The sequence below is a fragment of the Archocentrus centrarchus genome, chromosome 12, assembly GCF_007364275.1.
Source record: "Archocentrus centrarchus isolate MPI-CPG fArcCen1 chromosome 12, fArcCen1, whole genome shotgun sequence".
Classification (NCBI taxonomy): domain Eukaryota; kingdom Metazoa; phylum Chordata; class Actinopteri; order Cichliformes; family Cichlidae; genus Archocentrus; species Archocentrus centrarchus.
The window spans coordinates 21,630,463-21,645,698 of NC_044357.1; the positions used below are offsets into that span (position 1 = coordinate 21,630,463).

The 15,236-nt window shown below is 41.0% G+C and overlaps 1 protein-coding gene across 3 annotated transcripts in view; it reads right to left on the reverse strand.

Moving 5' to 3' along the window:
• Positions 1 to 14,903, reverse strand: part of si:ch211-196i2.1 (collagen alpha-1(I) chain) — a 103,379-nt gene extending 88,476 nt beyond the window's left edge. For all 3 annotated transcript variants that reach the window (XR_004020726.1, XM_030743333.1, XM_030743332.1), the window contains exon 1: positions 14,576 to 14,903. Coding sequence is in view for 2 of the 3 variants with exons in the window: in XM_030743333.1 (XP_030599193.1) it covers positions 14,576 to 14,699 (124 nt within the window). In the remaining variant the exon portion in view is untranslated. The remainder of the gene's footprint in view (positions 1 to 14,575) is intronic.
• Positions 14,904 to 15,236: the final 333 nt, after the last annotated feature.

Here is a 15,236-nt window from a genome sequence, read left to right on the forward strand (position 1 = left end):
ATCGCATTACCCTAATGGGCTGAGACAGACCAACAGATAGCTCAATTAATGCACTGCTACAATTACTGGCCTTTGCTCTGGTAGAGGGGGCACCGCAAACAGGCAGAAGATTAAAGACTTCCACCTCCTCTGGCAGAAAATGGGGGGGGGGGATCACTGGGCCAACAAATAGGAAATGAGAGATGGAAAGTTGGAGTGACTACAGGAAACATAAGACTGTTCCTAAACATCTCAATCATTCACTCTTCAGCAAGGCCTTGAGTGATGAGCACACCTACAGCCACAATGACCCATAACTATACTGTAGATTGTCAAATGCTCACAGGTGCAGCATACATAATGGAAATACCTCCTGCTAGTACAGCAAGAGACCGCTGACTCCATGAAGACTGCCTATCATGGAGCAAGAGATCCAATGTTGGGATATTATTTCAAGAGCTGTCCTTTATAGAGGATAGCCCGAGCTTACATGAAGACGGCCTTGTTAAGTGCGATTACAGCCCAGTGGAGGCCACAGAGGGACTTAAGTGGACTGAATGGATCTAACAGCTATGCTGTTGGCTTGTGTGTAACAAGGCTCAGGGAACACAGTCGAAATCAGCTCTTGTCTTGAAATCCTACAATATTTCCTCATGTGGAAAAGCCGCAAAGATATGCAATTTAGAGCGTGGGGTGGGGGGTGGGGGGGGGGTGTCACACAGCCCCCAGCAGTATATTTAGGAGCAATGATGTTAAAAAGGTACAACCAGAGCGACGAGAGGAATATGGACACAGATTAAAGAGTTACAGAAGCAATTTTTAAAGCTTGTACACTATAATAAAGTCATCATAAGCTCAACACTTGGAAATGATACATATAATTATGCCTGCCTGTACTCCACACTGCTCTAACCGATTACATTCCGACTGTTTTTGTTTGCTTTTAAGGCTAAATGCATAATCATAATGTAATTTGTCATTTATCAGATGTAAGCCACAGGATGAGGTCTTTTTCTCGTTTTAGTCAGAGTGGTTATCCACGGCAACTAATCACTCAGCCCCGAAGGCTTGAAGAGAGATGTAAAAACTTCCTGTGTTGTTTTTATCTGGTAATCCCTCAAATAGAGCCTTAAGAACACTGGAGCCAGTCATCAGTGAAGTAAATTAAACATTACGGTAACATAGGTTAGAGGTGAGGAAGAGTCCCTTTGATATGCTGACTGCTCAATGTAGCATTACATCTGCAGGTTCCTGTATGGGTAGCAGTACTGTGCGTTGTATGATGAGTCAAATGACCCTGATAACGACAGAAGCTGCAACACAGAGATTCCTTATGAAGGTACAGTGAAACCTCTTATAAAGCAACAAAGTACTCCATAACAAACCAAAATGTCAGAAAAGCACTTCAGATTTAGTTTGGAAGCACTTTTGACTATAACCAAAGAAGGATCACTGTTAACACGTCTCCCTGAAGTTTTCCCAATAACTAAGGAAGCATAGCGCAACACCAGTCAACACTTGCCCTGATGAGCATACCTCCGGGTCAAATTCCTCACCGGAGTGAATGGCACTAATGATACGGATACGGTCCTTCAGACTTCGAAGGTATTTCTGCACATCAAAACAAGCACACTGTGGATGTGAACAATGACAAACATTTATTTGGATTTAGCTGACTGAGATTAAACAACAAGCCTGAAATACACACAGCACAGTCTCTGCTGATGTCGTAATACGCTGACAAAAACAGGAAAACTTTAAGCCTCTATTTAAGCCAATTTCCACGAACAATTACCCCATTTTCCCCTTTCCTAATTATACTGACAGGCGCTGACGTTGAGACGTGAGATACCTCTGGCAGCCTAACATTTGCTTCTCATGTTTAGCTAATGACATCAGGGCAGAGGGCAGGAACGAGATAGTCTGACTATAGGGAATCCAGGCAATTAATCAGAGATATGTTCCACTGTTTGACGCACAGCTCACCCAAGGATAATGACCCTCAGGTCACTGAGGTTGAGCTAAATGTTAGTGTGACTAAAGGGACTACCAAAGAGGATTTTAGACTCAGTGTGAAAACATTAGATGCCACGCTAAGCTGATACACAACAATCCAGCAGAAATTCCTGCTCACACTCCTCATTTTGAAGCCAAAGATTGTCTTTCTTATTCTTCCGTGTGGTGGATGCTGTCAGGTCCACTGTTACTAAAGAAACCCACGCCATGAAGCTCCTGGCACACAGTTTTTGCACTGATGTTAATGCCAGAGGAGGTTTGGAATTGTGCAGTTACTGAGTCAGTAAAGCGTTGGTACCTCCGCATTCGATGACCCCCCCCCTGTAACTTTATGTGGTCTGCCACTTCATGGCTGAGTTGCCCTGGTTCCTAAATGCTTCCGCTTTGCAATAATGCCTCATACAGGTGAGCTTTAGAACAACCCGTTCTTTCATAAATGTTTGTAAACGCACTTAACTAAAAAAATTTATACTTTTGTTCATATAGTGTATTGTGTAGTGCACTATTACAAAAAAATAAATACTTTTTGAGGTAGTGAGCTCATAGTTATGCAGAGATTTCAGTCTTGAAAAACACAGCACCAAAGCATCCACAGGCTGGTTGTGTTGGCAAATAAAATGTTAAAATAAAAACAAATAAAATATTTAAATCCAATATATCACCAGATTTTTATTCTTTCTTTCAGATACATGAACTAAAGATTTTCCTAACATAAGTTATATGTTGAATATCGAAAATGATCACCTGTAGCTCTTATTAAAAATGAATACATTAACTATGCACAACTAAAATTCAAACTAGCATGTTAAAAATCTGTTTTTGTGGTGGGATTTACTGACTGCAAGAAAAGCAAAAATAAGCTGCTGCTTTCACAGATGTGAGTGCACGAGAGATGGGCAGTGCACATCCAGCTCCAGGGACAGGCTACATCCCTGGATCACACCTCTGAGGGCTGCAAAACAGATGAAGGGGTGAAAGGGTCTTTGCAGACAAACTCCAAGTACATCTGGAGAAGCTGATTTCACAGACAGATAGTCTCTTAAACTGGGCTCTGCCCAGGCACATAAACAGCACCTGTGGTAATGAACTGGCCTGTGTCCTACAAGCAACAGGAGACTCTGTTTCACCACGTCAAGGCAGGTATTTAGAAAGATTTATTTTGGAAACAAAAACATGACAGAATTTGAGGAAATAATTTGTGATTACATACTCATTTACACTTTTTATAACACTATTGTTTCTTTCTTGCCGTGCTTTGCTTGACTCCTTTTTGCCAGCTGAGAAATGTGTCAGCTGAAGCTGCAACCACACGGGGTGAGGGAGGCTCTGAGGTACATGTGTCTTACATACCAGTTAGAAAAATAAAGCTGTGGAGGGTGGGTAGGGCAGAACAGCCAGTAAATTTGCATTTCACATGAGATGGGGAAAGCAGAGAAGGGGGGTTTTGGGTGGCCTAGAGAGCTGGTGAGTCAGGTAGTGAGCCTGCTGGAACACTGAAGGAGAAACACATCTCAACTGGAGTGGAAATACACAGAGTGAAGCAGGGTGTGTGCTGGACAATGGACAAACCGCCAGATCCCAGCGCCCACCAAAGAGACCATCAGAGGATTGGGGGGAGGGGTCTTATCCAAGGAAAAGAAATCCCTATTTCCACAGAAAACATTTATATGAGTGTCAAGCTGTCTCAGCAGCCTGAAATTAAATTTCAATGTACAGAACGCTTAAGTTTGTTGATTTAATTTGACCATTGTTGTTATTACCAATCCATCTTATGGCCATGACTCACAGAAGAAAAACAGATTAGTTCCCCAGTTATGTAACTGATACTGTATACACTACAGTATGTTTCATGTTACACTGCAAGCATGTTATTGCAGTTAGGCAGTTATTACAGTAAGGAGCCTGATTGTGTGCATGCTGATATAGACACAGGCACTGTTGCGCGAGAGTATCCAGCCTCACAGAGCCACTGGTTGTGAACTTTATCCAACAAGCTTCAATATGAATAAATGAAAAATTTCCACTTTAATATGCAGACTCTCTGGTATGACAAATAGTGCCGGTGCTGAAGCAATCAATGAAAAAATAAAATGTAAATAAAAAGGTTTTTGTATGTTTGCACTACTGTCTTATTTACTTACATTTATTTAATATCGAGCACGATTTAATCTCAACAGGACTTTATTGCTTAAATAAAATATACAAATCCAGAGCGTATAGCTGGCCACCAAAATCCTCACGGTCATCAAAACCACTGATCTGTCTTGTTCATGTCATTATTGTGCAGGAGATGGTGGACGGGGTAAGAAAACAATGTCATCACAATGTAAAAGTGCTTTTAAACTTGCTCACTTTTGGCCATTGGTCCTGTGCTGTCCTGTGCACCCTGACCCTGAGAGTCATATGCGGTTGAGTTGGTTACTCTTCATGTCTCCAGTAAACAAATGACAGTCTGAGAGCACCAGTACAGAGAAGACTGTGCGAATCCAATTCAGCCATTAAACCACAACACATGGCTAAAATAATAAAGAATAGATGTCACACAGAGATCTTCATGAATGCAGAACAATTGGTATGTGCTCAGTCTGACTTCTTTCACAGACTGTTGGAAACTCAATGTGTAACAAGTGTGAGGCCTGGAACATGGTAGTGACAACAACACTCAGACATCTTGGAAGACATGTCTGTGTGGAAGGGCGCCAGCGGGACAGACACCGGTGGTTTTCTCTTCATGTCTGTCTGCCGCACAGACCTCAGTCGATTACATCACTCTCACCTAATCAGCAGAGTTGACAACACAGCTGGGTCACGACAACCAGGTTATCCTCACTTAACTTAAGGAGGAAGGGAACCCAAGGAAAAGAAAAAGACAGTGATGGCTTAATGATGATGGATGGCAGAGGATTTTGCAAACCAAGATTATTAACCATGTAGGCATTTTGCAGGCATGAGATGCATTCATTTATTTGCTAAAATGCTACATAATTTATGATTTCTACTAAGCCACAGCAGGTTTATGTGAAACTGTTAATGATTCAGCATCTCAGAGCAGAAAAAAAATGGTTTCCATGTTGTGCATGGGTTCATTCATATTGAAACATGACCAGAGAACAGCAGTCACGCTGTATGATTAGATCCACGGATTCTGGAGTTCATATTTATCGTTTTCTTCATCACATTTTGAACATTTGCATCAACATCAGACTGAGAGCCAATGAAAAAGCAGCAAAACTGCAAAATGGTTGTGTTGTATTTAGATGACTTTATACTCACAAACAGTGCTTAACACATTTATTAGACCATAACCCAGTGTAAGGTTTATGCCACAGCTGCCCTAATTCTGTTAGAATCTGCAGGATGTGCAGACTAGAAGCAGAATAGGACCCAAATCCAGACGTATGGAGGCAGACAGAGTTTAACAAAAAGCAGACCGTTTATTTGGCTGATGGTGAAAAATAGCAGTAATACAAAAGATGAAATTAACTGTAGAAAGGGAAAAATAACACACTCTGACAAAGGATGGGGGGAGACAGCGATTAAATACACACAAAAGGGCAACCAGGAAAGTGGGGACAGCTGGGGAGAACGAGACACAGGTGAAAACTAACAGCAAATCACAGGGAACACAAATTTCAAAATAAAGCAGGAAATGAGAAAACCAACCAGGAAAACAGACACACGAATAACAACACAGAGACAAGAGGAACTCTGGGAGAAGAACTAAACTCTAAAGCAACAAAACTGAATACACTAAAGAATACATGACATAAATATAAACCAGGAAACAAACAGAATATTTAAAAAACAAAACTAGAAAAGTGTTTCCACTGATCAAGATGCCAAATTACAGGTATTTACTTGCATTCCTAAACAGCAACATTAGTTTTAGTGGTTGAATGTTACACTTGATTAATTATAATTTTTAGTTTTAAACAAAATTTGACAGATTTCTAAAATATTTGTTTTCTTGTTTTTATGACAGTCTAATAAATTCATTAAGCAACATACTGTGAAGATCTGACCATGTCATTCCCACCTAATTGCAACTTTTACACAAAGAGCTTCAAGTATTAGTAGTAGTATTAGTATTAGTATTAGTCTGAAATGATATTGATACTTTGGGGAATTTATAACATTAGGCTGCCACCAAACTGTAGAAAGCAGAGTTATTCCTTCCCAAAATTAATTATATTGGTGTCTACAACCTGTTTTGAGCCACTCCTTCTCTTATTTATATCCCATTAGCTCCTTCGCGTTCATAGACCATTTCATTTGGAGTCAAAATGAGCACTACTAGTCGCTTCCAAGCATAAACCTTTTCAACTCTCATAAATGTCAGTTAATTTCATTAAGACTACCATGCTACTGCTGCTGGAAGTAAAATCTGAGTCAGGATGTTTTTAATGCTTAAGTCTGCACATTTGCCGTTTTCTCATGAGTTGTGAGTATGAGCTGCAATGTCTACATTTACTGTACATTTACTGGGAGTGCCATGTTAGCAGCCTATTGCAAAGACAAAAAACAAAAAAAAAACAGCTGACATCTGATTCTGATTTCATGAAGATAATAGTTACCGTGAAGCGAATGTTTACTGCTGATAAAAAAGAAACCATGAAGGCATGTAGATTACTTCTTTAATTATTTCATGCAGTCTGCTATGCAAAGTAGCCCCTTGCTGCTAGTGTAAGATGCGTATGTTGTAGGATAATGAAAGATAATCCAGACAAAACAAAGCAAACAAAAAACAAAAAGAAACTTTATGAAGTCATTTCTCCCTGTAATTGAATCCCTGATGTATTGGATCTTAAACCTTATTTTTAATCTAGTATGGCAGCAGGATAGCTTTACTCTGCTTTCAAATCAAATCATCTTCAAGTCTTTTGCTGCACTGAGCTTCAGTTTTGCCTAACATTTTCACAGTGATGTACAGGCCCGGCTGTGGCACTGATTACCAGCTTGTAACTTACATAAGCATAAACTCTAATAAACTCTAAGAAACCTGCACAATCACAAACATACGGGGAAACACACTCATGCACAAAAGCTGAAGCTCTTTGGACAAATGGAGTGGCACAGTGCCATGCAGGCAATGCATGAGGAAACAAAGCCAGACTGGGGTCTGTGGCCCCAAGAAACAAATCCTGAGGGGCTGATAAACCTTCAACAGTCTGGACCAAAATGTGAGCAGTGAAGGCAACTTGCTGGACCAAGCAGGGATTTCAAAATAAATCAGTCACATTAAAGTAAACAAAAGCTTAGCAGGCTGAACAGGCCCTGACAGACAGCAGTTGAGAGGAGTTTGAAGGAAAGGTTATGGTTCACCCACAGGAAAGTAAAGGAAAAAAGAAAAACAAAGCCAGTTTTAAGCCTTTCCCTCTGGCTGCCCTATGTTGGACCTGCTCAAGCTCTTTTATTCATAACACAGTTGTCACCGCAGGTCCTTCTTCAGTCAAGTTCAGCCAAACCAATAAAGATAAGCATCTGCACGTTCATCATAATGGAGGACATTTCTGAACACGTCGAGGGCTTTTCATTTCAGCCCGTCACACCTTCCGCTAACCCAAAGACCTTCACTTCATTAAGGAGGTTTAAACCAGCTTATTACCAGCTGAAGCAAAAGAGGAAGGCTCTCAAAGCACTGAATAAAGAAAAAGAAAAATCTACCATTTAGTAGGTGAGTTGAATAAATTCCAATTTAGCAGCAACCTCTTGGCCAAAAAAGCAAGTCCAAGGGGCAAAAACTGCAGTTTCAGAAATGGCCACTTGAGGTCAGCTCCAAAAGTGAGTCAGTCCCCATAAACACGCATGATAAAAGGCCTACAATTAGGCATTAAAAAAAGACAATTATCCCCTTCATGAATTTTCTTATAACTTACCCATTGCATACTACCAAGGCTTAAAGCTATAATTAGAGGCGGGGTCGCGTTGAACGACATGAGCAGCCACAGACGCCAGCTGTCGGCTAGACTTCACGCATGTTACTTCAAGTCAGTGAACTAGGCTTTTCATTTATGTTTGTTCTGGTGGCCTCTTTTGGAACATTTTTAATTATATGACAAATAATCCAGCTTGTGTGACTAACTGTACTAACAGGCTATCTGCCCTCCAGTTTTACTGAGTTAAAGTCTTGATTTCTGTAGCGTTACTAATTAGTGGGTTTGCATGTGTGTGCGTGATTCTGCGATACAATCTACACCTTGTTGACCAATCTAGTTTGAGCGCTCCATCCCCTCATCCAAATATGGCCACTGTACTTGAACCATCAAAATTTACAGAAGTTACAGTCGAAAGACTGAGTGAAAAAAAGTTCAGAAACTATGAGATGCAAAACGAGTGTGCAGCAAGAACAAAGATTAAGTGTGTCTCACTGGTATGAGACAACATTGCATCACCTGGCATCTATTTTGCAGAGCACAGGCATATTAAGGCAGTTACACATGTCCCAGCTGCAGCAGTTAAAACTGGCCTCCTCGACTTGTTTTAATGATGAATTGCGATGATATGATAGTTTAAATGTGTCCCACGGGGCAAATGGTTGCCAAATAAAGTCAGGCTCTGCTATGAGACGCCAATCTGCTGCGCCAGATTTAGGTCACGCTGACTGCTGCAACTGAGCCCTCTGCTCGTAACCACTGCTTTGAGGCACCAAGACAGTGTGGGGTTTATATTAGCAACATGAGCGGTACAATATTAGAAAACAGCATATACAGTCGGATCTGCCACAGACAAAAACAAGAACACAAACAAGTTTTGGAAAACTTAAACCAGTAACTATTTATATCTGCTTACACCTGTAATAGTTGATTGTTTTTACCACTAGGGGGCAGCAGAAACGAGCTGTGAACAACACTGACCTGCAGTATTAACTATCATAGCAAACTTGGTGGTGAGCAATTGTCTCTCTTTTCTCTCTGCTTCAACACACCTGAATCAAATATAGAAGTCATTAGCAGGACTCTGGAGAACTTGACTGCATACTGAGGAGACAATTCAGCCATTTGATTCAGGTGTGTTGGATCAGGGACACATCTAAAACCTGCAGGACACCGGACCTCGAGGCCTGGAATTGAGGATCCCTGTTCTAGACCGAATCCTGTTCTTTGCTGCTGTGTTCACGTGCTGGTTTGTAACTGTGTCTGTTGTTTGCTGCTGAGAAAGTAGTGCACAGTGGGGTTTTACAGCACAATGAGAGCAGTGAGAGTGAACCACAGCAGTAAAATTGCTAGACAAACAATAAGCTGAAGCTCAGTAAAGCCAAATGGAGCTGCAAAATCCCTGCAGGAACACCACTGCAAAACGCCTTTAAATAATAAATCAAGTATATATGTATTTTCTTATCTTTTACATCCTCACAGAGTATATACACTTACTGGCTGAATATTGTTATAGCTACTTCGAGTGCTATGCCTTCATTTGCCCACCTCTTAAAGCTCTTCACATCTTGATTCTGGAGTTTATATAATATAGTTACCTTTAGTTTATACAGTAGATATTCAACTAGCCATTTATATTATGTTACATATTTGTATCTAGTTTCACTTGCAATCCGATTTAGAGTGAAGCAGAAGGGATCTGATTGTCAGGTCTCTGTAGAATGACCCTGCAAAGTCCCTCAATATTCCAACAACCAGCTTAAGGCCTCACAAACTTACTTTTTATGCTTATATACAGACTGTGTTTTCATTAAAGTATAGTTCTTCAGTCTCCAAAAGCATATGCATAAAAGATCAAAACAGAAAATATTATTCCCAGTTTAACTATCTGGACCACAGCCAGTGCACTGGCAAAAAATGGAAACAAATTTCAATAACCATCTCTGCAGCTCCACTGTGGTACTTGAATTTTAGAGGGTTATTCAACTCCAGGAATGTAAATTGGCACACCGCAAATAAAACGGTACAGCTTGTAACACCAGGTGCACCGTGCTCTTATGGTCACCGCAAGGCAGGTGTTCAACATTTGCAAATTAGTCCTGTGCAAAGTGGACACGATTACATATGCGTGTTAACACAAGTGGAACCACAAACAGAAACAACTGCGTCACTGGACTGCCCTGTCTTTGTGACCTACGGGCTGTAATGTGTCTGTGGGCTCTCTGAGGTGGCTCAACAATGGGGAGCAAACTGGGAAATGACACCACCAAGTCATCACTGAAGTAATGCTGTAAATGCTGTAAATCGTCAAAAAGTAAGAATAAAAAAGACCCTTTTTTACTCATCTGTAATATCAAACATCTGAAGAACTTCGTCTGAACACTATCAGCCCACTCTATCTGCCATCTGGTTCCATTCGGCTTCAGAAGAGATTACAGATGGAAAGAGGTTCTGGTCCAACATATGGTTTGCACCTAGCCCTCTCCACCCACTTTTTTCAAACAAAGCTAACCACAAGCTGTGGTCTGCTCCACACCCAGAACCAGACCGATGACCCAGTCTATGCACACTACAGGGAATAGCAGCACACACACTACAGTGTGCATGGGCCTCTGTCTGGTTAAAACATGCCTAATGGGCTCCAGATCAGGGCTCACCAGCCACTAAGGCCCACGATTATGTTTCATTGGATGCAGATGCCTGGTTATGGATCCGGCATAATATTGCCAGTGACATCATGAGCTCAACCTGCTAGGAAGTGCATGAGTATCTCTGTGACATGGCTTGTGCTGTGCTTTTGATCTGGTTTGACTTTAGGGCATTGAGAATTGACATAAGTGTTGCAGAGTGCGCTGAAAATGACTCTGAATGACAATGATTCTACAGTAGAGGGAAAATAGTTTTGACATGCAACTTGTCAATGCTACATTATTAGCATAATGAATATCCTGATATTTCCTTCCCCACAGCTGAGCAGGATGGGAAAAAATGTTTTTTTCACGAAACATATAGATTTACTGTAAGAGCTTCTAGAGGCCACTGTTATATTAACTTTATGCTGAACAATCCCACGACACAAGAAAAATCAATTCCTGAAGAAAGTCTGTCGCTGTAAGATGGCTAGCATTAGCTTTGTTATCTTCTCCTCCTGCATGCTGCAGGTCCCTTTTCATCTGCTAAGTCTGAAGATATAGACTGCTGACGGTGAGAAGTGCTGCTGCAACATTTCATATTCAGTTTTCTGACAAAGTCATCACAAGAACAGGTCAAATTTATGGTTATGATTCAGATCCTAGCTGGTTGGTTGGCGTAAAACTCTTTATATAAGGGTTTTCTGGAATGTCAGTGGAGCAGAATCGATGAGAAATTTACTTCCAGAACCAGAGCCCTTAAAAAAGTGGCCGGCCTCTGTTGAGCTCTGTAGAAGTCTGTAGGAAAATGGCCCTCGGGTCCCTCGCTCTGTGAACTCAGTACAAACTTTCCTGATGACTCTGTGGTCTTAATCACTAATTTCACTTCACACCGGATAAAACTTGAAGTTCATTTTGTAAACTATCATATCATCAATAGAGTGAGAAAGGCAGAGCGCTTGAAAATTACATCATTAGCCAACAAGCATGTGGTGTCCTTGGTTTCACTGTGAAATCCACCTCTCCAGCGCTGACACCAAAATAGTGAAAACACTCAACTTGAGGCTTCCTAAAAGGACTTCTCAAACCAATGGGTGACATCAACACGGCTATATCCATCTTTAAACTGCCTATGGCAGTTTCTAGTGACATTTTCTATCCATCAGCTACCAGACAAATCATCACATCTGCAGTCAGGAGTTCATCGCAATTTCATGGCAAGGTCATTTTGGTAATATCCTCCACTGTATTTTAACGTATGGCACGAAAAGATATCCATACGCGTGCTTTCAAGGCAAAACGTTTTTGAAGTTGTTAAATCCAAACCACATTTTTTTTTTATCCGTGGTATATATGATTGAAAAGTTTTTTTTAAAAAGCTTACAACTTTGCTCTACCGACACAGAAGGTCAAGATGGTTAGTCAGCGATTTCAACTTCTGAGGAAAGCAGATGAGTGATGGTGAGATGTATGGAGACACTCAGACATCTCAAAACTTTTCCCAGCAGCTGTTCCGCATACTGTGCTCCAGCCATACCTATCTCACAGGGTCAGAGGTTACACTAGCTATTCAAGACATGTGGGAGTATTACAGCTGGATAGGCATGACTGGAAGTCATTAATGAATGGATTGGAAACGACAGAAATCCCTGCATTCAAGCAGCCATAGAGCTATGGGTATGCTTCTGTGCCCCAGTTCCTTTCTTTATTTATCTTTTCATGATGCAAGGAAGTGCATCAAGGAGACAAATGGTTCCACGCTAAATTGGGAACAAATGGGTTCGACCCAAACCATGAAAGGCAACTCCAGTCCTTAAGTATACAAAGGTCAAGTTGTCCAAAATATGGTGAATAAAAGCCGTTTATCCTCAATGTGCTGAGTGGTTGGTTAGGTGGAAATTTGGTGTATAGATAAAAGCAAAGGTAAAGGTGAAAAGGAAAAAAATTAGGCCACGTAGGTTTTTTTTTTCTTTTCCACTAGTTTGACAGGTGCAGAGTCAGCACTTAAAGACAGTGCTGTGCCTTCAAAGCCCAAAAAGAGCCGCAGCAACAATGAGAACAGATAAAACTAATGACTAAAACCTGAACAGGAATGCTTCACTCACATAGCAGGTGATTTATGGCAGTCATGAGGGTCAAAGATTTAAAGATGAATGACTGTTTTTGACTGTTTCTCTTCTGTTGTTTCCCTCAAATTGCAACAAAAAAAAAAACAAAAAAAAAAAACAAGCCAACTTCTTCGAGCAAGGAGCCGTGATTGAAACAGAACACTGGGACAGAAAACCAGTGCTTTAGACAGGTTTGGTTGGTTATTTTACTCAGGAAAGGTCCTGGATACCCCTGGCCTTTCACTCAGTTTTCATTCATAGACCTGCATAGATCTACAGTAACTCTTTGAAAACATTCAGGAAAAAAATATTAAACAGTTCTCAGCTGTTTCTGTTTGGGTCTCCTGTGTTGGAGCGTCCTAATATAGATGATGACAGCACTGTCACCGCATCAACAAAGAAGCTCCCAAAGCTCTGATAAGTAAGCACGGCTGGCTCAGGAAAGCAACGCTTTGATGAACTAAAAGACTGTTTGGCACCTTCTGTCATGTCCTGGGCCGTTGGCCCAGGACATGACACCTTCAAAACATTCCATGTGATTTAATAAACTGTGGATGACTTCTGGTTTCAGTTTCCACATGCGTTTAATGCAAACTAAAGACATTTTGTGTGAACGATGTATCCAGCACGTCAGACCAGACATCGATGAAAAGAGATATCTCTTTTCATCTATGCTGTCTGAAAACATGTGATCTGATTCAGAGGTAAAAGCATTTTTTTCTGAGCTCTAAAGGTTTTATCAAGATTGACAATAAAGATATTTAAAGATGAGCAAGACATGGCAAAGTAGCAGCTATAACCTAAATTTAAAGGCCATTTATTGGTTGCAAAATTTGTTGATGTGGAATAAATATCAGCAGGTTTTAATCTGAATAACAAATGTGCGCAACAAAAACTTTTTAATTAGTGTTTTCTTCTTGTGAAGCTGTCAGAATCGTTGAAAAGAGCCATAAAAATAACTGGTCTGTGCAAAAAAAATAAATAAATAAATAAACTAGTCGCAGCCTGATTAGTTCCTTGTGGTCTGAGTCCTCACAGCATGCAAAAACATAATTACTCCCTCAGTCTACAAATGCTTTAAGTTCACTCTCACGCCAAAAAGCAATGAGAGGGAAAGCATCAGAGTTGGAGCGACTGAAGTTGTTGAGTGTCCGAGGAGCTGCTGATGAGAAGTGGAAGATTTTCATCTGGATCCAAACTGCACTGAACAAATGATGTCATGCTGTCCAGCTGACTAATAGTTCAACCTGCTGTTTTCCCGCTGGGTTTAAAGTCCCCTTGAAGGGGGATGCATCAACAAATGTGGCATTAAAAAGGGCAAGAACACAGAAATTTATAGATTGCATAATTTCCAAGAAAACTACAGTGGTTTTATGACACAAAAAAGATGATTTTGTTAAATATGACAGGGTTGACAAACTTTTTTATGGGACTTAAAGTATCGAAAACGCTCATTTTGATTCTAAATGTGATGCCACAATCTCACGATGTCTTACTTTTCTTGTTAGGGGTGCAAATGTGAAGAATGCGCCTGTAAAGCTTCTTTAGGTAACCCATTTGCTTTCAAATGTGGAGCATAGAGCCACTGCAGGTGGGGTGCAGAGGTCCAGGGGAAAATATTGAGTGAAGCCAAAGTCCTTCGTATTATAGTATGTCTGGTAAGGCTAAGTTGAATAAATATCCACTTGCAGGGAAACTAAAGAAAAGAGTTTCTGATCTAGGCTTCACTGAGATTCAGACTGCACAGTGATTTGCGGTTAATCATGCCAAAAAATGAGGTGTGGGGCATGAATATTTTTTGGTTTAGTAATTGTGGCATGCCAGAAAATGACTGAGAACCACTGACTTAACCCAAGTTCGCAATTCCCTCTAAATGTTTTCGCTGCTGGGAGAGTAAACATAATATTTTTGAGATAAATTACATTTATTTCAAAAGCAGAGAGGCTCCGCAGGTGAACACCATTCTTACCTGTTTGCAGCATCCCGGAACCGGACTCGCCCCCAAAGTCGACCGATGCATCGTCAGGTGAGGCGGTGCTCGTCGTTAGGAGCCGGAGGACGCAAACGGTCCACTTTAACAAGCAGAGCAACATCTTCCTGCTGCAGCCGCCTTTATAGTTCAGACATTAATCAAATGCAAACTCGAAAAGTACTGAAAGTCTGATCTGATCCCGTTAAAGAGAAGTTAAAGTGGGAGCCATGGCTGCACGGCACTTTTTCTATACTGTAAGTCTACCGTTTTAATAGGAGTGGAGTGCAGAGTAACTAACTCTTCATCCTCCTCACCTCTCCTCATCCTCGTCCTCAGCCAGCAGCAGCTTCTCTCCTCCTGCAGCTGTATCACATCACCGCGGAGCCAAACGGGCCAAGGGGAGCCCCGCCCCCTCTCTTTTTTGGCCAATCGAATTCCTGCAGGGCCTCCGCCCAGTTTGTGCTTAATCCCGTCTTCCACTTATTAAGTTGTTTCTTTTGAAACATTGGCTCGTGTCCTCCATCCATCAAGAAAAATTGGAACTTTTCTAACTCCACTCCCAACATAGACCATTGTGAGGTGCAAACATAGGTGAGCTGCACATCACAGATCACCTCAGACCTGCATTCTTTTTTATAACCAACTCATGTGCTTATAA